Source organism: Oreochromis aureus, linkage group 15, assembly GCF_013358895.1.
Source record: "Oreochromis aureus strain Israel breed Guangdong linkage group 15, ZZ_aureus, whole genome shotgun sequence".
Classification (NCBI taxonomy): domain Eukaryota; kingdom Metazoa; phylum Chordata; class Actinopteri; order Cichliformes; family Cichlidae; genus Oreochromis; species Oreochromis aureus.
In genome coordinates this window covers 10,543,621-10,565,696 of record NC_052956.1, presented here as the reverse complement: position 1 = coordinate 10,565,696, position 22,076 = coordinate 10,543,621, and the positions used below count along the sequence as shown (strand labels likewise).

The window sequence follows — 22,076 nt, the reverse complement described above, 5'->3', positions numbered from 1 at the left end:
GCATCAGGAAAGTCAAGCGTTAAAGAGTTTAAAGCCAAAAAACAAGGGAAAAAAAACAGTCAAAGTCAAAGTGATCAGCAGATTCTACTAAACTCTGCAGTTCAGCAAGCCTCTCTGCTTTATTGTGCTCTTTTGTTAATATAGGTCTAATGGAAACAGTGACGAGTAAGGTGGCACAGGCCATTGTTTACCATACAATCGCCAGACAAACATGCAATAACCAAAGCTGCATAATGTAATCACTAAAGGGAGCCATAAAGTAGGGAGTGGGGTATGTATATTGTATTAAATAACCTAGGTCAAGAGGATGACAGTGAACCCCCTGACCAGGAAGGTGGCAGATTGTGTTACAGCTCTGACAAAAAGAAAAGAAAAATAAACATTTTTGGAAAAAAAATCAAGAGAAAAGTTCCTGCTGAAATACATAATTAAGACTTTTTTTATACAAATAATTAGAGATCGCAGGCATAATGAAACTGAAGGCCATTATATGGAATCATTCCCCAAGGCAGACTAATATAATGTATAATTGACTGTATTTATGTAGCGCCAAATCACAACAGCTGCTTCAAGACACTTTATTTTGTAAGGTAAAGATCGTGCAACAATACAGAGAAAATCCGAACAATCACACAACCTCCTGTGAGCAAGCATCAAGTAACCTCCGACTCAGAGAAGGCAAGCCATCTGCCGTAACAGGTTAGGGGTGAGGGTCAAGGGGGGATAGACCCCATGGAAAAGACCGAGATTAATAATAACTAATGATTAAATGCAAAGTGGTGCATAAACACAACCCCCGGGCCACGGACCGGTACTGGTTCGTGAGCCGTTTGGTTCCGGGCCGCAAGAGTTGAGGCTCGGGTGTGAAATTTATGGGTTTCAGGTTTTTTATCATTAACTCGGTTCCCCTGGGTCTTTTCCCGTGTTGTAGTTGTGTCTTTTATTTTGAAAGAAATATTTATGCATTACCATAGTGACCAGAGAGCGTTAAGGGGCAGAGAGGAGGATGTTACTCTCAATGCTGTTGGCGCATTTCAGGAGGACGCTGCTAATAAAGTTACACAATTACACAGTGAATTTGCGTTTATTATTATATTTACAAAATACCACAGTTTTATTTTGTTATATTTATCCGTGACACCTTAAAGGCCGGTCCGTGAAAATATTGTCTGACATTAAACTGGTCTGTGGCGCAAAAAAAGGTTGGGAACTGCTGACATAGTGAGTGAAAAGAGGTGCGTGAAGATGAAACACTCAGTGTATCATGGGAAACCCCCAGTAGCCTAGGCCTATTAGAGCATAACTAAGAGAGAGTTCAGGGTTACCTGATCCAGTTTTTAAAAAAAAAAAAGTTTGGCTCCTTCAGGATACATAGTGATTTTACCATTCTAACAATCCTCCCAGCAGCATCAGTAAACACAAGGACCCTGTCCTAGCTTAGATATGACAAATAAAAGTGAGGGTGAAACTACAAAGCTTACCCAACAACTTCCCTCAGACCGTCATCACCTCAAACCAACATTGCTGACACTTGATGCATGTCTGGAACTTTTCCATCACACAGCTGGTGAAACCTAGCCTTAAATTGTTTTTGTAAATCACATATTTTTAAGACCGTCAACTGATTTTGCTATTGCCGGTCTATGAATTACAAGCAACGGGTTCAACCAGAAGTGTCAGTTGCACAATGCACATGTCTGAATAAACAAATCCTGAGATGTTCATCAAGTATTAAACATTACATCTGCTAGTCTACAAAGAAAAACAAAACAAAAAAAAACCTTGATGACCCTCTTGTCCCGCAACTTGTTGATTCAGCTGAGGATATTCAAGTTGGCTAATGTCGCCAGTGTTTACGAGACTAAAAATATGCCTGAAAAAAGCCAGCCGACAGCTGTTTCTGAAGACTTATCTGTCAGCCCAAATATAGCAGGAGGTTCACCCCAGCCTCTGCCGTTACAAGGTTTAAAATGCAAATATTTCGATTTACCCCAAATTCATCTGTTGCATCTAATCTGAAGCCTTGGCTTCATGTGATCTATATTCTGCAGACAGTGTTATTTACTGCGAAGTGGCCCATTACATTTAATGATACACACTACATACCACTAAGAGAGTTTGAGTGCACGACCTGCATGCTTCTGCCTGTGTGTTCCTGTGTGAGCTTTGGTTAAGTGGCACAAGTGACAGATGTGGAAGAAAATCCTTGTTTATTTTTCCTCAGGCAGCCATTCAGTCAGAGCGTACGTGTGTAGGGTGCGTTTCCAGGCCTTGAGTGCAGTTTTAGTGCAGATCCAGGATAACAATAGCCTTTATATTCCTGCTAGATGAGCTCCCACCTGCTGCAGTATGTCATTATGCACTGGATGGAATGGATGTGCCTCCCTGTCGGCCCATCTTCTTCCTTCCATCTGCCTCTTGTACACATCAGTGATAAACCATCATCTAATACATGATCAAATCCATCCTTTATTTTGCTCCCAACAGATGTTTGTGTAGCTTTACATGACACTTTTTTTACTCTTTAACATCATAAAATAAACATGAAATGCTGCAGCAGGTTTGCCACCACTGTGCAGCTGTTGTTCCTTTTGCAAAAAAAGAAAAAGAGTCAAAGCAAGGTTGACACCCTCATAATATGCCCTGTTATGGATCACTTTATACCAACTGCAAACATGTTTTTCTCTACAGGTTGCTTTACAGTATATAATGTGTAATAACACATGCAGGATACAGTAGATAGCAGTGCACGGTATTACATAAATGTACGAGTCAAGATAAAAGACAAAAAAAGATTAAATCTAAAGATGCAACTTTTAGTAGGAAATTCACGCCTTCATCTTTGGATATCTTGTAGATTTTTCTGAATTAAGAATAACTCATCTCACTCATGCACAGCACTAAACTATATTACTTCTCTCTTACTCTCACTGTTCTGCTATATCTATAAAAGGCTTCCCTGCACGCCAGACAAAAACATGTAGGACAACATTCCTGGAGTTTATTTTACTCACTGTGAAGGCTCTAACCAGATATATATGGGCACATCATATACACACATTCTTCCGGACATTCATAAATCTTGTAAACTCAAGCTACTGTAAACACTGATAGCAGATGATCTGAAGATCAGTAAGTCCAGTTAGTCAGTCATGAGGCATGTAATAACAGCTGTTTAACTGCTATATAATATAAAATTACAACAATAAATTTAAAATAAATGCAAGAATGAGCAAGGAACACATGCTTTAAAGGGGAAAAAAGGATAGCTGGAGGAAAAACAAAAGATAAGAAGAGAGAAAAGAGCGTGACAAAAACCGATTATAAAAAGAGAAAGTCGAGAGTGTGAGCGGGGTCCTTGTCTTTGTTGTGGTCAGCGTGGCAGTATAAGGGTTGACATCAAAGTGTTGAGGATGGACAGAGATGAGAGAGGAAAGGTCTGGAAACCATATGAAACAACAGGAAAAGAGAGCGAGAGCAAGGGAGTGAGTGAGGAAGAGACTTTAAAACAGAGGAAGGGAAAGCTGAGGCAAAAAGGAGAGCCACTGAAAATTTGCTGAAATATCATTTTACACTCACACAGAAGCTGTGAAAATGTTTTGCAATATTTCATGTTAAAAAAAAAAGGTATATTTGCATATCTTTAGTTTCTGTGGTCTAGAGGCGAACACACGATTTCACTTGAGATCTGCTGACGGTTCAGCTTTTGTTTGTCTTTCCGTAGGAAATACATTTGGGAACGAACATCAGGCTATTTGTGACACTTTTCCTCTAAAAACAATAGCTGTGTAAAAACCCGACCGTGACCTCGACTTGAATTTTCCAGCAGCGGTCCAAATGTAATGCATCTGTGTAAAGGCCTTTGAGTTTACAAATACACACATCAAAACAGATATATGAAAAAAAAAAAAATACCACAAAAACACACACACCCTGAGGATGTCCCACTGCATCCTGTCTCTCAGGCAGAGGTCACGACAGTCGGGATTAAATCTTGCTCATCTCTCTGCATGCTGGTTAAACCCTGGATTACCCCACAGCACCCTCAATTGCCGACTTACTAACCTATAAGTCCATCATGTGGTGCTCTCTGATTGCGGAGATGTTCGCATGTTTGTGTGTCGACAGCAACAATGAAATCTCAACAGTAGGTCTCAACAGATTTATCTAATTAAGTTTACTGCCGTCAGCATAAGTCCCCAACCTTTTTTGCACCAAAGACCGGTTTATGTCCGACAATATTTTCACGGACCGGCCTTTAAGGTGTCACGGATAAATACAACAAAACAAAACCAGAACCAGTACCAAAAAAAATAAGATTTATTCATAACACACGGGAAAAGACCCAGGGAAACCGAGTTTAAGATAAAACCGATAAAAAAGTAACGATAAAAACCGATAAAAACCCTGAAAACCATAAATTTCACACCGGTGCCGGTCCGTGGCCCGGGGGTTGGGGACCGCTGCTCTACTGGACTGAGATCTGGTGACTGTGGAGATCATTCGAGTACAGTGAACTCATTGTCATGATCACCAAACCAGTTTGAGACCATACAATCAGTACGCTGTGTCATGGAGGGATGGATGTGATCAGCAACAATACTCAGGCAGGCTGTGGCATTGGCACTGGAGTGGCACCCAGTGTGGTCTTCTGCTACTGTAGCCCATCTGCTTCATGCGTTCAGTGATGCTCTTCTGCATACCTTCTTCAACAAGTGGTTATTTGACTTAATGTTGCCTTCCTATCAGCTTGAAGCAGTCTGGACGTTCTCATGACATTAACAAGGCATTGTCACCCAGAGAACTGACACCCACTGGATATTTTCTCTTTTTTGTGTTAACAAAAAGTTGAAAAGATACATCTAGTGAGTAAAGGTTATCTTAGCTTATCTTATTTGGGATCCAGGTTAGGAATTTGTTTAGTTAAATTTATATTTAGAGACAGAAACAGAAACAAAAAAAACCTTTATAAAAAAAGAAAAAGAAAAAAAAAGGGCTGCAATCAGCATCTGCTATTAGAAAAACTGTAATCGCAAACATATCCACCAATTCAAGGATATTTTTGGTCTTTCACAAGTGGAGATACAAATCAACCAAGATTATAAGGGCTTTCATCTGCTGCCATTCCAACACCGATGTGATATTTTTATTACTTTATATAAGTAAGGTCTCTCATGACATGTGGTTTGGTCAGGAAATACCTAGATCTATTACAACTGCAGTTGAGTGACACAAGTGAGGAGGAGAAGCGGCCAGGAAACGGAGCCATGAACCAACCAGATTACCACAAAATGCGAAAACCAACTTAGGCCTATCATCTTCTACTGGTGTAAAATAAGTGATAAAATACACTACTGTATACGGTAAGAGTGATCTTGTTAACACTGCGGCTCGAATTGGGGCTTACACACAGTCAGGGCATATACACAAATCTAAATTTAGCTGTTTCCTTATTAACTTGACTGTCTCCCACCATCAACAGCAAATCTGTCTCTGACAGATTATGTTTTAAGAAACTGCAAGACAGCACTGAGTGGAATCTGGTGTCAGGACATCATAAGTGATGATCAACAAGCATTTTATGCTAACGCAGCCCACTGAAGGAAATGCATGTGTTTACACAGGCAAAGACATATTTAAATCCTACAGTTAAGAAAACACTTTAAATTAGGAACAACTCTTTTTTTCCATCTTTAACACTTCCTCAGTGCCAGGGTGCCACAGCATGGATTTTACAGCGCACTTAATATACACAGATGTTTTGATTTTAGCGTGTTCAAAGAATGACCCAATGAACTGCTATATTTTTCAGACAAGTTATGCACAGGACACACTAACCACAAGGAAGAATCTGGATGAACTCCTCTAACTAAGCACTCAAGGCTTATTTTACACTATAAGGCACCTCTATCCATTCATGCACACTTGCACGTTCATTAGAGCCAATAAATCATACAACTATGATATAATGAATACTGCGATATAAATTTTAGGTCATAAAGCTGACCCATGTTCTGTGCTCGGGACAGGGATGTATCCAAATCCTTTGCCGTCAGCTCAGAGCCGTGAGAGAGCACTGCCTGTAGATACAAACACACAAACTCATACACACAGTCCAAGTCAGACAGTCCACTTCCACAGCCCCTTCCCACTCATTTTCTCTCACTTTTTCGACCCATCTCTTTTGTTCTTCATGGGAGAAGGTCGACCTCTAGAACCAGGTCAGGCTGCCGGCGTTGGAACGAGCGCTGTGGGAACTGACTTGTGGATTCTGGCTGCGTAATGACTGCTCTCTATCGATGAATGAAGGGGACCACAGTGGGCCAGAGTGAATAGTGACTAGGGAGAACTGAAGTAGGATAAACAGGGCTGTGCATGTGAGTGCGCATTTGTGTGGCAAACAGGAAAAGAGGGTTAAAAAAAAAGCCACAAACACCAATTAGTTTATCCAGGCACGACTAATTTGTTGTTTGTTGGCTTTTGATATGGACGCAACTTTGATCTCAGTCAAGCAGTTCCACTGTTATTATCTGAATAACTGATTGCAGTCCCACTCTGAGGATGAACTCCCCCTCCCAACACAAGAAGAACCACTTGAACATAGTAACACACCCTAAACATGATAGCATACATTGCTACTCATGAAAGAGCATCGGGCAAAGACTATGTCTATAAATATCTGAGGGATAGGAGGAGGAATGTCCAGGCACTTAACATGTATGTCAGTGTGTGTATGGGAGACAAGATGGACTGTAGACATTAGCAGGTCAGCTGGAAACATGCTTTTTTTATTCTGTGTGTGTGTGTGTGTGTGTGTGTGTGTGTGTGTGTGTGTGTGTGTGTGTGTGTGTGTGTGTGTGTGTGTGTGTGTGTGTGTGTGTGTGTGTGTGCGCTAGTGGGCATCAAGTTAACTGACAAAAGAAGGCCCCAAGTCTCTCCTTTCTCCAATTAACCTTCACTAGTATGACCTACTTTTAACATTAAAATAGCATACTCCCAAATCAACACAGAGTTATATTTGGCAGAAAAGAATACGTTTTTAATGTATAGCTAAATCCATACTTCAAGTAAAAGTCAAGCTTGTGACATCGCAGAGAAGCTCTCCGGCTACTCGGTGTACAGAGGTGCGTGGACCTCTGGGGGAAGCAGAGCCTGGCGTGGTTCTCAAGGTCGAACTTTTCTCATGAGGAACAAAAGATGGGTTGTAGAGATGAAGGGGGAGAAATGACAGGAAATAGGTAGTGGAGGGATACGGTCAATGAACGGTGTCTGACTTGAACTGTATTTATGAGTCTGTGTATCAGCATGAGCTCCAAAAAAATCAAGTATTGATGAGAAAGCTAGAGAGATAGATGTTTGGATTAGTAAAAGCATAATAATACATCTTCATCTGGAACAAACAGCATGGTTAAGGGACTTGAAACTGGTTTTATTTCTAGTATCCATGGCATTAGCTTTATTAATATTATTAATACAATTGCACTTAATACAAGTAATACACCAGGGTGGAGCAAACAAGATCCATGTGCCAAACTTAGCAGGAGTGGCTGTTGTTGGCAGCCTGCAGAAATCCAAGCTAACCAAACTAGACTTTGTTTAAACTCTTGACTCTGAGTGTCAGGTGTTCCCCGCTGAGGCACGAGAGGATGACCTGTGACCTTTGCTTTGGGGCCCGCTCCTTCAGAACAGATGGATTAACAGTGGAATAAAGCAGACAAAATACACACAATGAGGAAATCCCATTTTCCTATCATGTCTATGTTCAAACTGCCACTGATTACATTGAGTGTAGAGGTAGGAGTGCGCGAACACACACTCTTACTACGCCCTTCTTTCAATGTCAGTCTTCCAGGAGCCCCTCTTCTTGCCCCTCACCAGTAACATGATCCAACTCTGAGCTCTGAGGTTAGGGTAGGAACCCTGAGCCACAGAAGCAGAAGACAACAGGGTGACCAGCCGCAGATATTTACAAGCAGGCTGGTAAATTTATGTAATACAGTGCATTCCTCAGGGTTGGGTAGTCAGCACTACCCAACAAGCAACATACCATTATGTCTCATCAAGGATTTGAGGTAAACACCAACTCTAAACACTGTCATTTAACAGCCGCTCCTCACTTTGTAAACCAGTGAGAAACAGCTGTAAAATAGCACAACATGGCAAAGAATGCTTTGTTTCCTGGAGTCATGCGCATGACACAGTAACTTTTATTCAAATACCAAATTCAAAGTAACTCTGCCAGGTGTTCTGGCATATTCAAATCAAGGACTCTTTTCATGGATTGACGCTGGAGGGCACTTTCAAAAAAAAAAATGCAGGTGTTTCCATGTGTGGAAAAAGCTGGCGTTGAGCTTCAGTGTCTGCGTTGTAATAAATCTAGACTCAGCGCTTCCGTAAACCTAACACACGGCCTTGAGGGTGTGTGGGAACTGCAGATCGCGACGTAACACACCGCATTCCTGCCTACTCTCTCACACCTCGTCTTCGGCTTCCGATGAATCAGGTCTTTAAATGAGACAAACCCTTTCAGAAAGAGCTCCCAGTCCCGCCTAAAACCGCATCAAAACTTCCAACAGGTACAGAAAATGGGAGCAGTCGAGTCATGACAGGGACTGGTTGCTGTCATGTATTGGGCACCCCTACACCCATCCACCTCTGTCTGGGATCTGTCTGCCTGTTCGGCTTATCATTTTCTCTGCAGTCACTTTTGAACCTGTGTGTGTTTGTGTGACAAAGGGTGAGTCATATTTAGACACAAGTCAGGATGGACAGACGCAGATCAAATGCAGGAGGAAGGACAGTAAAAAGGAAACAAAAGTGAGTGAGTCAGAGCTGAAATCCTCCTCTTTCACTTGGGTTTAGAGGTATTTGCACCAGCCTTCCCAACACTACTTTGCAATACATTTCGGAAGCAAGTTAGATAAGAAAAAGAGGCGTTTGCAGGGACTCAATAGAAAACATGATCCCTTAACTGCTGGGTTTACGCACATTACCACATAACAGAGTCTTAAATAGGTGTCGAGAGGCAGATATGCAGTCACTCAAAGGCTCTGCCTCAGGTCTGCAGCACAGCAGATAAAATGACAGGCCTATCTCTCAGTCTTGCTTGCACAGTCACCAGAGCATGAGTCAGTCTCAGTTAATATTTAACCCGCCTATAGGAGGGAGCTTTAATAAAAGCAGGCTAAACAAATCACAAAACCTCAAAAGTAAAGAAATTGATTTTCCATTTGTCTGTGTGTTTATCAGCTTTATGGACATTAAGGAGAGATGAGGAAGGTGAGGGGTCTCCTGGGATCTCAGTGTCCTTTGAGGACCTGGATACAGATGCCCAGTATGTTGAGAGGATATCCATCATTTCTGACACAATGCCCCTGTTAACATAAGTCCCAATCAGGCAAATAAAGCCATGTGGGCAGGAGTCAGTGGTCACTCCTCTTTGACTCTTTTAAGAAGACAAATCATGACAATCACCTTGGACCTCTCCACACTACTGCACATGTTATCATAACAGGAAAAACTAGAAGGTAGACGCACCTCTCTCACACAGACATATTTAAACTCTCGAATCATACATAACTTTCACATCATATCTACAAATATGAACTCACTGCATGCATTTTTGCATGTCTCTGGGTCTCATTTAGTGCTCTATAGTGGCTTGTAAGCATTTCATAGAAAGCTAAAGTGATTGGAGCTGAAAGATCAGTAAAGTAAGAGGGACAAAAACAAGTGGCCAACAGTGCAGACTCACGGATTTTGATTTTCTTGGGATCAAGCTTGTGGACTTCATCCTGCAGAATTTGCAGGCGCCCCTCGATCCTGCAGGATCTTCTAAACACCATCCCCGCCTCCATCTCGATGCCCAGGAAGATGTCGCTGGCATGTCGGGAAAGGTCGGAAAGTTGATGTATTACGTTAGTCAGCGTATGACAGCCAACCTCATCCAGCGATGAGAACAAAACGGGTTTTCGCAGTTTGCGTTTGCCGGCTTCCTCCCTCGGTTTCCAGCCATCCTTCTTCGCCGATAGCCTGCTCACACGGCGGGGCTCGATAGTCCTCTGGTGAAAGGGCATATTTATTTCATACCAATAACTCCAGCGGGACCGAAAAGTGTTCACGCCGAGAAAAACAAAGCTTTAAAACAAACCCAACACTAACTCCCTCCCCGTGGTTGAGGAATAATCCTTGAATCCCGCCATATTCTGATTTTCAAAGCATGGGGACTTTGTGCTGCTGTACACTGCAGACGTTGCCTCCTAAAGTCTATTCAAATTCAACCAGACACAGTGCAGGCTGGAAAGAAAAAAAATCACAAGGAAAAGTAGGGAAAAGTACAAATAAAAACCCGGAAAATACTACAACCACCTGTAGCGAGTGGAGCCGGAGCCAGAAAGAAGCACAGAGAGTTTACCTGCCTCCCTCCGGCGAGAGCGGCCTGTCACAAAACAAGGACCGGAGCTCTTCAGAAAACGGAACAAGGAAGGAAACGAGCAGGAAACCTGGAAGCTACAGATCCTGGATCATATTTTTTATTTATTTATTTAGTATCTGAAATCAAAATTTAAATCTTTCTCAAGTGGTTTGATTTAATAATTCTAATAATTTGAGTTTTTTTTTTTTATTTTATATATATTTATTTAGAGTTAGTAAATCTCTCATCAACCCTAACCCCGACTTTAAATAAGTACATTAACCCCCCCCCCCAATAAATAAATAAATAACTGTCGGACACAAACCTTCATTTTATTAATTTATTATTTTCGTTTTTCTGCAACTGAAAAAAATGCCATCCATAAATTTAAATTTTGAGTCAGCTTAAATGGTCTTAGCATTTTAAGCTAGTACCTGTCACACTAATTTTGAGTAAGTCTAAATTTTAAGAGAGGAAAAAAAAAAGGATTTTTACTGTCAGACACAAAATTAATTATATGCATTTTATTATTTCTAGAGTTTATTTCAATTTCTTACATTTTTAGCTATTTTGAGTTAGTAAATCTCCGATCATTTCTCAGTTTCTCATGTTTATGAAAGTCAGCTGAAAAAAATCATGGTGTTAACAAAATGATATGTAGGTAGCATAGTGTGGATACTTTGAGCTAGTCATGTTATTTTCTTGCTATTTCGCTAATGTTCCTCTTGTCTGTTGCACATTTATTTTTAAAGGGGAATTTGCCCACAGTTATTACAGAGCAAATAGACATAAGTTTTTTTCATACCATTTAAAATAACCTCATGGTAACACATTCTCTGAACACTTGTCTGTAATTTATGACCTCAGTGTGTGCACATGGCATGTTTGTCCAGCTCCTCTGTTCACCATCTGACATTCCCATATCTGCTCTTTAAATTCCTCACAGCTCTTTTCAATGGCACACCATCCCCTCAACTCACTTTTAAAATTAACAGGCCACGAGTTCAGTGGATGATGTCCCGTCTCTTCTCTGTAGCTGTTAATGCGCCCCCTGGAGTATTCACTAAAAGACACCAACTTCCAGGATAGAAGCAAGCATTCCTGTCATTTTCACCGTTTTCTCATTACTCAACATGTTCTATGTAGCAATAGTTTAGTAGCACGTTGCTCAATATTTGCATGTAAAATTTGGATTTATGCCCCCACCGCTCTGAATATTGAGACACCCCACATACACAGAAAACACAGAAAGTGGATTGTTCTCTCAGGCATGAGCAATATCCGCATTTGTCCTTCCCTCAGCACAAATTGTGTTTGACAGGAAAGCAGTGTGAGGATGACACATTTACTACTGGTGGAAAAAGGAACAAGCCTGAGAGTGGCGTGTTGTTCCAAGGCCGTTTTTTGGTGTCCTCACATTCCCCGCATCCTCTGTTTGTTTAAAATACAAATCTTCTCGCCACTTATCTGCTGGGAGACAAGACCCATGAGCTTGTGTCGCTGCAAAGAAAGCACATGGGTAATCAACTGTGAGTGAACCGGCGCTGCCTTATTGTTAAATGAGTTACATCCACTTGTGCTTTTCCTGCTGACGTCTTGGTGCTGTAGAAACCAGAGCAAGCAGCAATAAGCAGACAATTATAGAGATGAAGATACGTTTAATCAAGATTAAATATATGCCCAAAAGATCTTGCAAATCATAAGAGATCCAAACATTAAAACAATACAAAAAAAATATGAAATTTTATGTTAAGGGAGTCTCGTACTTCCTACAAGTTTTGGACTTTCATTCGGGGTAAAATGCACATGTCATATTATAGTGCATTGATTCGCAAAAACCCACAGCCTTCTTCCACATTTAAAAACCCATACATAAACATCATTTATAGAATTATTTACATACAAGGCTTAAACATCTCAAATCAAACCCTTTGATGAGCCACGAACTTAAGAAAAACAAAACATCACATTTGAGGTTACGGGGACTTTCTTGAATTTTAGGGCTTGTGTGAGCCGCAAGTAGTGACATTCTGTTGCACAAATGACTGACTGGATTTGGAGGCAGGAGTCATTAAATAATGATGCTCTGCAAACACTGGAGGGTTAACTGGCTTGCAAGATACTCCGCCTCTGTCTTTAAAGTTGCTTTGCATTTACACACACACACACACACACAAAAAAAAAAAAAAAAAACCTAAAGTGTGATAAAGTGAAATCAAATGTCCTTGACGCCCACTTGCCACGTTCGACAATCACTTTGATTCAGAGAGCACAGTTCATACAGCAATGCTCACAACACACCCAGATGTTGGGCACATATGTCATGTGTAGCTGAAGAACAGAATGAATCTAAATTTTACATTTTCAGTAATAATATTAAAATTAAAAAAAACATTTAGATGTTAGTAAGCAACCATGTCACGCAGAACACAATTATATTCACCTCTTTTTTTCCTTTTTTTTTTTTTTTTTTAATATTCACAATGCTTGAGATGACAACTCAAAGAGGAAGAAAGGAAAAAAGTAAACAAAACAGCGTTTTGTGTTATGGATTTTCTACACAGATGTAACAGTGTGTCATGACCTAAAAAAAAAAAAGAAAAAAAAAGAAAAGAAAAAAAAAAAGAAGGGTGGTTAGTTGATTTTTTTAAAGTTTATTGTCATGTGCGTGTCAGAGCTCTGAACAGGAAAACAGGAATGATAAAACATAAATCCCCCTGCTAACATTGACAACACTAGCTCTTTCTTTTTTGTGAGTCTTTAATTAACAAGTGGTGAACGACACATATGATGAGGAACTGTCAACGAGCAACTTTAAAAAAAAAAAACTCAAACGGAAAACATTTGTGGGAGAACGGAAATTACTCCTACACCGATTTGACTTTTATACTTCTTACAATGCGACGCTTCTGCGGGCGATAAGGCTCACAGCCATAAATTACTATGTGAATGATGTTTTGCACACCCTCCTTCAACACCCATGTTACTGAATGACTTCTTGCCGGTCCTTCATAAATGATGCAAGTTTAAAAAAAAACACACACTGCTGTTGTAACCTGACTCTCGAAATAAGTATAAGAAACAGAACGTTTGCGAGAAGAAGATGAAAAACACCACTCGTTCCACTTCACAATCCTCTCAGATCTTCATACAGGTACGGTGGCTTTGGAAAAGGGGTGCCAGACCACTGTGACAACAAAAAGGATGAGCAGGTTTGAGAACCCAGCTGTTTAAATGAGTGAACACGACTTGGCAAAGACCAGAAGATCTCAGAGTAAAAGGCATAGTGTTATGAAGCACATCTTTAATAATAAATGGATTTCTAACATTGTCCTCTGTGTTCTCGTGGGATAAACAACCACCTTTTCCACTCAAAATAAAGCAAACAAACAGAAAAAGAAAAGAAAGAAAGGGAAACATAGGCTCGTGGAGCCACCAAGTTTCCACTTGTGGTTATGATAGCATCACTCGGAGCACAAGCAGCCACAATGCCACCGCATCGGACAGTGCTGGGCCGGGCTTTGGTGACTGAAGTGGAGCCCAGGGGAGGAAACTGGTGAAATATATCATGAGAGCAAAGTCCTACAGCTTGGTGTGAGTGCAGCAAGGACAGGTGGTGAATATACAACAGGTATACGCACTCCTCTTCCAAGGGCTCGATAACGGGAACTAGCATGGGTGCATCTTGGGTCACGCGTACACATACAGTAAATACATATTAGTCGAGTCTCCAGACTAGGACTCCAGATGTGTCTCTTTGTCTCCCTCTGGTGGTTTAATCCAGAATAAATCTGGTAGTTTCCTCCTTCGCACACACGCACACATACACACAAATACAGGCTGCCTTCACACAAATCTTCACCCTCCCCCCCTCACAAACACACACACGTACATACATATATTTATATATGCGAACATACACACTCCTTGGCTCCCCTTGTGTCTGTATTCAGGCTTATCTGGTATAGTAGACTCTGTAGTAAACACTCTTGGAGCGCCAGAGTGAGTAGGAGTTGTCGAACTTGAGCAGGTAGACTCCGCGACCTGGGTACTGGTGGCTGCCGGCGTACACCTCCTCATGACAGTCCCTCCGGTAAACCGGTACAATCTCATCCACCTGAGGTTTCCCTGCCTCCTTCTTGGCCTTCTCTTCCTCACTGGTTGGCTCACCTGCAGGTAAAAAAAACAACAACACATAAACAAAAAAAAACAAAAACAAAAAACAATGCATTATTTGGGCAAACAATACATCTTGTGCTGTATGATTTTTCCATTACATTCCAAGAAATTAGCCCAACAGTGGGTATTCCTTACAGGTAGGAGCCTCCTAGTGTGAGAGGTAAAGAAAACACACTAGAACTTCAAGATGACAAAGCATCCAAACATCTAATTGGACTGTGTTCAGCACAATGTCAATATTATTAAAAAAGTCAATGTTGTTCAATAATTTGACTGCCAGTATTCAGTCATATGCTTTCCTGTATATGACAAAAGATAGGCAGGACTTTTGTTACAATGGGAAGAGTCAGTGGATAATTATAAGTGTAGGATAAGAATAAAATATTAATGGAAAACTAGTTACTAATCTGTCAAACAGGCTTATAACTGAAGCCACAGAAATAAAGCACAAGACAACACTAATTAGAGTATTGACAGCCTTCATGCAGACTTTGTGTGAACATGTACACAAGTGCATAAGCATCATGACAGACACTTTTTAAAAAATTTCTCAGCAAATATTTTATTTTCCCAGTAGTTTTGTAACAAATAACTTAGCACTAAGTGATATAATCGCATGTCTCTCGTTCTGTGGACCAACTCCACCGTTCTGTTGTGCAGAGGGCAGCAGTAGTGTCACACAGTTAACCAGTTCTCAGCCTATTCTGATACGACAAGCATTCGAACTGACGGTAGTTCTTTTAAGCAAAAGGATGACCACCATCGCCAGCTACAGTCCAAGATACTGGAACTGGAGCGCCGTTAACCATGGGACAAAGTGCTTTTTGGAGAGGGATGATCAACCTGACCAACAAGGCAGTCAGCAGGGAAAATACAGGAGGAGAACAGTCAGGGTTAACTGGTTAGAGGTGACTAAACTTTCAAAATAAGAGTGTAGGTGTTGCCACTAGTAAAACACTGGGAGAAGACATTCCCTTATAAATAATGTCATTAATTCACTATATAAATTCCTTATATACTATATATAAAAAACAAAAACAGCTGTACGGCTTATACCCAACAGTGAAAGGAAACAGTCACAGTAATCGTTGACACAGTTGCCTAACCCTGGTTCGATCCTGGGGGGAGACAAATCATTGTAGGGGTTGTGTGGGGGCATCCAGCATGAATAATTAACCAAACCAATCATGGTATGATTAAGCGAGAAGCTTCAAGGCTGTAATGCATAACTGCTGTTTACATAATAAGAAGCAGCAGCTTAAAAAATGTGTTTAAGTACAGCAAGTAAAAAAAAACAAAAAACAAACAAACTACCCTCACCTTCCTCATCTTCATCCTCATCACTGGACTCTGACACGTGCACGCTGACTGAAGCAGAGGCTGCGTCCGTCCACTCGAAGAAGACCCCAAAGCCGATGTCGTAATAGTCTGTAGCAAACTCCCAGAACAGGTACGAGCCGTCTTCATGAGTGGGAACACGCACCGTCACCACCTCGCCGCGCCCCACCGTGATCACACTGTCTGCGTCCTGACGGATTTTCTCCTTGAAGTCCTTGATCTGTGGCCGTGTCCACATGGATGGAGCAGCTATGACTGGTGGGGATTCTGCTGCGATTAAAAGGAAAGAAAAGATGTTATCTATTTTGCTATTTTCTACCAGTTTTCTTACAAAACAAACAGTAGATTTTCCAAATAAGTGATTCCCTTTCAGCATATGCAGACAAGCTCAACTTGGAGGAAACCTGTGTGTCTCAGAGCAATCAGAGGAAAAACAGAATCCATGTGCACAATAGCAAAGATTTGTTTTTGCAGGCACAGCTACTCCAGCTTCATTTATCATTCCACTGAACAGGAAGAAGGAAGTCATTTGGAAAGGGATATGTGTTTTGGATTCACACCAAGGACTTTTGCATATCTACTGTGACGTCTTTTACTTCTGTAAGCGGAATATGTGACTGGATGAAACCTAAACCAACACATTATTGTGTGTCGCTTGTTCCAGCTCTTCTGCCCTCCAGGTTACACCAACAAGGGCACAGCAGATAGGCATCATGTTTCAGGCTTGGCAGACCGCTTCACTGCTCTGACAGAGAGCTTACCCTGTCTGACCCCTAGTCATTAGCTGCTCCAATATTTCATGCTTTTATTTTGAGATGGATATAGAGCAGCCCACCAACCTAATAAAGGCCCATTCTCGGAGACCTCTTCTGCCGGCTCAGGCTCTGGCTCCCGATCCATACTCTCTGAGTAAGAGTCTGACTGGCCTCCATTGACTGTTGGAGCTTCTTCTCCAGTCTGTGGTAAAGCAGCAGCACACAATGGTCCTGCTGAGGAGGCGGGGATGGGTTCACCTGTGTGGAAGCTGCTAGATTCTAGGGTGCCCTGCACCATTGAATCAGACTGCTGCTGCTTCTGTAAGGCCGCCTAGGATGAGAAAGAGAAACCAAGAATCTAGTTTCACCAGGGCTGGGTTAGGGTTGGATAAGATTATTAACAATTAAATTTCCATCTTCTGGCAACATCCTATATAGCTCGAAAACCAAAGGGTCTTTTTTTTCTGCTTTGCTGTATACGAGTAGACCTAGGGCTAGACTTTTAAACAACTGATTTGCTCAGTGATTTTGAATCTTAGTGTTCTTTCGAGGTTTTTATTTATCACACCTGGCTGTTAAAAATGGTATAATAAAGTCATTCAAGTCAAAAGGTTTAAAATATTTTTTGGCTTATTTTTCAATAACTCCTTTGCAATTTAACAGTTCACTTGATGTGGAAGGACTCTAAAGGGAGGCCGATGTCTTACAGGAAGGTTTTATGCATCACTCAGGATATTAAAGAGGACATGAATAAAGGTGTGTGCTGTCAAGACATATACCACCCAGTTTGGAAGGCTATTCATTAGCAAGGGATCTCTACACTAATTGAAACAACACTAAATCTATCCTAGATAATACAGCTGCTAGGCTCTGACACACATTCCTTTCAGTCAGATAATGAAGAGTTAATTAAGGGACTAATCTCAGGGGTAAACTGATCAGATTGAATTTGGGGCCAAACAAAGAGACCTGCAGGCAATCCTTCTAATCTATTCTAAATACTTCCACATTAACTGCAAATCCTATATATTGAACAATAAAACTCAATCAGTGAAAAGCCTGTGTTATGTTGGGATCCTGCATCCTACCTGTTGCTGGGCCAACTGGACCTGGTAGAGCTGTTGCATGTACTGCTGATAGTGCTGCTCCTGCAGCTGACGGATGAGGCTCATCTGCTGCTCAGGACTGTTTGGGTACTGCTGAGCAGCGTACTGTTGGAACTGCACCGCTGTCTGCGCATTTAATGCTGCCATTATCTGTTGTCTGGTTACAGTAAAATTAATGAGAATGGAAATACAGGAAACAGAAAACAACAGGAAGTCAGACAGATTTGTAGTGAGATTTTCATCTTTGGGCCAAGTGTCAGCACAGGACTAGCCCTTGTTTTCTGTCTCACAATAAATGTGGAAATAAAGTGATTTAAAAAACAGATATAAATACAAAAGGAGAGGGATGCTTGATGATGCTTATAAGAAATAAAAAAGAAACAATATAAACACCACACATACTTCTGCTGCTCAATCCGTAGCCTCTCCTCTTCCGCCTGCCTCCTTTCTTCTTCCTCTCTTCTAAGCCTTTCCTCCTCCTCAAGCCTCCGTCTCTCTTCCTCCAGCCTCTGTCGCTCCCTTTCTTCCTCTTCCCGCCTTAGACGTTCTTCTTCTTCTCTCCTGAAGAAGAGAATTGAAAGATTTAAATAATGCAAATGGATAAAAATGCATAATTTACATGCAAACAAAAGCCCAAACTGTGAAATATACATGAATATCACGACATTCTAACAAGGTCAAATACTGTATAACCTATCCACCTAAGCTAACCACAGCTTTTCAGCTTTTCTAGATAAATAGAGAGCAAATTGAGGTAGAAACGAAATTTAAGACACACTAGCAGATGAATGTTCCTTGGACAAAGAAGCTGATCCTCCCACCTTTTCCTCTCCTGCTCCTCCCTTTCGATCTTGTGTGATGTGACGTATGGGGCAAAGAGGTTACAGCATTTGTTAAGTAGCTTGACAAACTCCACCATGGCATCGTCCTTCTCCATGTTACCCAGTGAAGCCCACTCTTTCCTGCACACAGGTCAAGATGTGGACAATAATGGGTGCATTTTTTTTTTTTTTTTTCATTCTGAACAGGATGATTTTCATCCATTGTCTGAATCCATTTTAAACTGTTAATGAGTAAAAATGCACGAATGTGTATTTCCTGATACAAAGCAAAAATCACTGAGATGTCCACTACAATCCAAAGGTCACACACACACACACACACACACACACACACACACACACACACACACACACACACACACACACACACACACACACAGAGAAGTAAGCTGGTGTTACCTGCGGTCGTTGCCCAGGACATCAAAGAAGCCGACCTCTGGTGAAGCATCGGGATTGTAAGGACCGAGTAACACCTGTTTGTGCAGAGCCACCAGTCGAAGCTTCTCCTCATAAGTCGGGTGGAAGGCCTTTCCATCTTTATCTGAAGGCAGCAAAGTGGAAGCAATGAGTTTGCAGGCAATCCTGTTAATGTCCACCTGCAGTGAATACTACAGTGCAGCTTGTGTGCACAACAAGGTAGTAAAAATTCCCGCGTACAGGAGTGTTATCTTCTTGTGCCAAGACTGTAAAGCATAGATACTCCTAACTGTGCTCTCCCACTCTAAACTTTTCAAGCTTCCTTGGGGCTAAAATCATTAAGAATTAAACACAGAGATAACATTTGTCATACCTAAAACTTGATTTAAGGTGAGGCAAGAGGGAGAGTTAGGTAGCTGAGTTGAGCAAGTTGAGCAAGTAGACCTAACCCTGTCTGACACACTGACAAGAAATACAAAGCCCAGATTACTATCACACAGAGTGGCAGCCAGGCCCCAACCTGTTTGCACAGTCATCACAAGTGTTCTGCCATAATACAAACAGCACAAATGCCCAGTGTTCAATACAGCTTACACTTGTGTAGGATGACTGGAAAGTATGGACACAGTATCTTGCAGGTTTTGTGGCTTTTGTAAAGCAGACATATAGAACTAGCTAGAATGGTCAGGCTGCAGAATAGCCACACATATCACAAACTTTTTCCAATTATTCAACTACTTAAGGTATTTCAATATGCCTTAAATGCATCCCAGCATGTCTGAAAGGCCTAAAAATGGCTCCCAGAGCACACATAAAAGTAGTAGTACAAGTAGTAGCAGCATAGGAGCGGTAAGGATACGAAAAGGCAGCTGCAAAAAGAGTCAAGCTGTCACATAAACCCCTCATAGACTGAAAACGTGGTGAACTGCTTTTAGGGGTGGTGAGCTAAAACTAGGCAGCAGTTGTATCCTCAGAATAATAATTCCTCCAGCACAGCAGGAACTTGTCATTGAGTACTTTGGGAGGAAAAAAAATCTTTGAAGGCAGCTGCCACCTGATGCAGTCTCGCTTCAGTCACAGCAGAGGGAGGGTGTGTTTAAAAGCTCCTGAACACATCCCAGAATAAGCTGTCATTCAACTGGAATGGAAATCTTCCTCAATTGGTGGACGAAGCATGCATAGAAATATGCAAACTGGTAATAAGTATGGTCACTCCTCCCTCCCAGGAAGGAGACAACAGCGGCAAATCAGCTGACACAAAGGGGCTACTCAGAAGTGCCGTGGTTGTTTTACCCTTTAACGGCCAGCAGCGTTAGACACTAGTTAGCCGTGAAGCTAATGTAACACCGAGGCTGACAGCAGTAGCACCAGTCCCGGTGGTGACAGCTAGCAGCTAATGCTAGCAACCTGCTAGCCTGAACCAGCGAGCGCCACACTTTAAACTGTTCGAGCAGCTTTCTCACCGCTTGGCGATTGAAACAAACATGAAGTACCTTTAAAAAATTTAAGGGCCATTCCGTACAGCTCCAGCAGAGGAAAGCCCCATTTCCTCTCTATCGCACATTTGGCAGTCTCTCCATCTTCGCCTTCAGCGCCGCCCGGCTTATCTCTGCTGGGTTCCGTGGGTATGGACTCCGGTTCTTCAGCCTGGCTCTGCTCGCCCTCCGGGTCCGGAGTGAGGGTGAGGCCATCGATGGAAACTTCGAGCCGGCTAGAAGTAGCGCTGTCGAGGTCGCCGCTCTGAACCTCTGTCGCCATCATGTAGACTGTCAGCTGAAGCAGCCACGTACCTACTTCCGTTTCGATCTACCGGAAGTTCCGGTTGTTTTTTCTCCCCTCGCCGATGTAAATAATGACGAGGTCTTACCAACAGATGAAAAAACTTTCCCAAAAACAAACAAAAACAACCCCCCAGCATTTTATTAACCGTCACGTACACTAACGGACACATGTAAAATTAACATGTATTTTTAAATATGCAATAGATAAATTGTCTTTTTTTTAATCGATTTTCCATGTTTTCCATATAATGATTTTATTTGTAACAATATTTCCATGAATAAACAGTTAAAGAGAAAAAGAACATTTTACTTGAAGGTACCTTTATTTAACATAAATATGCAAACTTGTATGGTTCTACAAATATGTTAAAGATAAAAAACATCACTTAAAATATGATAAAATGCAATACCCGAGATAAACAATTAAATCTTTTATTGTGTGTCTTTTATTATGCTTTCATAGAGCAAAAAACACTATCTTCTCTGATATTATTTGGTAAATTAGACACTTTTTATTATGTAAAACATGTTTTACATAATCAAAACGTGCTTTAAATACTCTTGGAACACGTTTTTGTAAATACAAAGTAATGTACTGTGCAAAAGAAACAAACAAAAAAAACAAACAAACTTCAGCTACTGTTCCGTTCTTTAATTTTGCTAGGAAAATGGGAAATAGATGACTTGTTGAAACATTTCCAGCACTGAAATACAGTATGTAAAGCAACAGCAAAGTCTGTACAACGTTAATGAGCTTGAATGTCAATAACCGGTATGATCATCCCTATTCTTCAACACATTTTGAACTCACTTTGTCAAGCTTTCTTGCAATGTCTTTGGGGATAGTTATCCAGGCTTCTTGAGGAACATTCAGATCTCTTCTTTGGATGTGAGGAGCTATCCGGGTATGCTCTTACTGCACTGGCAGAGTGTTTGGGATTATTATGCTGAAAAAATAAGCCATTGCCAATTGGATGCTTCCCAGTTTTTTTTTTTTCAGTTTGTTGTTTTTTGGTTTTTGTTTTCAAAACACACTGCACAACATGCTGAAATATGCCAGATTTTCAGTTAATAGTTCTTTGGGAATGGTGCAATAATAATAATCTTATGTGTGCGTCAAACTGTGTTATCTTTAGCATTTTTTTGTACATTCCAGTTAAGAAGAGTGAACAAATGGTGTGTTTCTGGAACTGTTAAGTGCCTAAAAATAAAATTTTAAATCAGTTCTTTGATAAGTTGTCTGT

At 41.1% G+C, this 22,076-nt stretch overlaps 2 protein-coding genes across 5 annotated transcripts in view; both read right to left on the bottom strand.

Annotated features, from left to right (window-relative positions):
* The window catches only part of nhsl1b (NHS-like 1b), a 103,371-nt gene extending 92,958 nt beyond the window's left edge, over positions 1–10,413 (bottom strand). For all 3 annotated transcript variants that reach the window (XM_031727604.2, XM_031727605.2, XM_031727608.2), the window contains exon 1: positions 9,755–10,413. In XM_031727604.2, coding sequence (XP_031583464.2) covers positions 9,755–10,076 — 322 coding nt within the window. In that variant the 5' untranslated portion in view covers positions 10,077–10,413. The remainder of the gene's footprint in view (positions 1–9,754) is intronic.
* A 1,642-nt stretch (positions 10,414–12,055) lies between these two features.
* acbd3 (acyl-Coenzyme A binding domain containing 3) lies at positions 12,056–20,946 on the bottom strand. Of its 2 annotated transcripts, none has more exons than XM_031727603.2 (8): positions 20,545–20,946; positions 19,034–19,175; positions 18,614–18,754; positions 18,195–18,353; positions 17,775–17,949; positions 16,771–17,017; positions 15,914–16,198; positions 12,056–14,584 (listed from the first exon to the last, which is right to left on the bottom strand). In XM_031727603.2, the coding sequence occupies exons 1-8, from the start codon at positions 20,810–20,812 to the stop codon at positions 14,370–14,372; spliced, it is 1,632 nt and encodes a 543-aa protein (XP_031583463.1). In that variant the 5' UTR covers positions 20,813–20,946; the 3' UTR covers positions 12,056–14,369. The 2 variants fall into 2 exon arrangements, with proteins under 2 accessions (XP_031583463.1, XP_031583462.1); XM_031727602.2 differs by having other exon boundaries at positions 15,914–16,201; positions 20,545–20,945.
* Between the last annotated feature and the right edge of the window lie 1,130 nt (positions 20,947–22,076).

Bases quoted from the DNA above. Each gene is read 5' to 3' on its own strand.
- acbd3 (XM_031727602.2), bottom strand. From the start codon at position 20,812: ATGATGGCGACAGAGGTTCAGAGCGGCGACCTCGACAGCGCTACTTCT. The intron at 17,018-17,774 runs GTAGGATGCAGG...TTCTCATCCTAG, and splicing joins TCCAGTTGGCCCAGCAACAG to GCGGCCTTACAGAAGCAGCA. The intron at 14,585-15,913 runs GTGAGGGTAGTT...TTTTACCTGCAG, and splicing joins TGAGGATGAAGATGAGGAAG to GTGAGCCAACCAGTGAGGAA.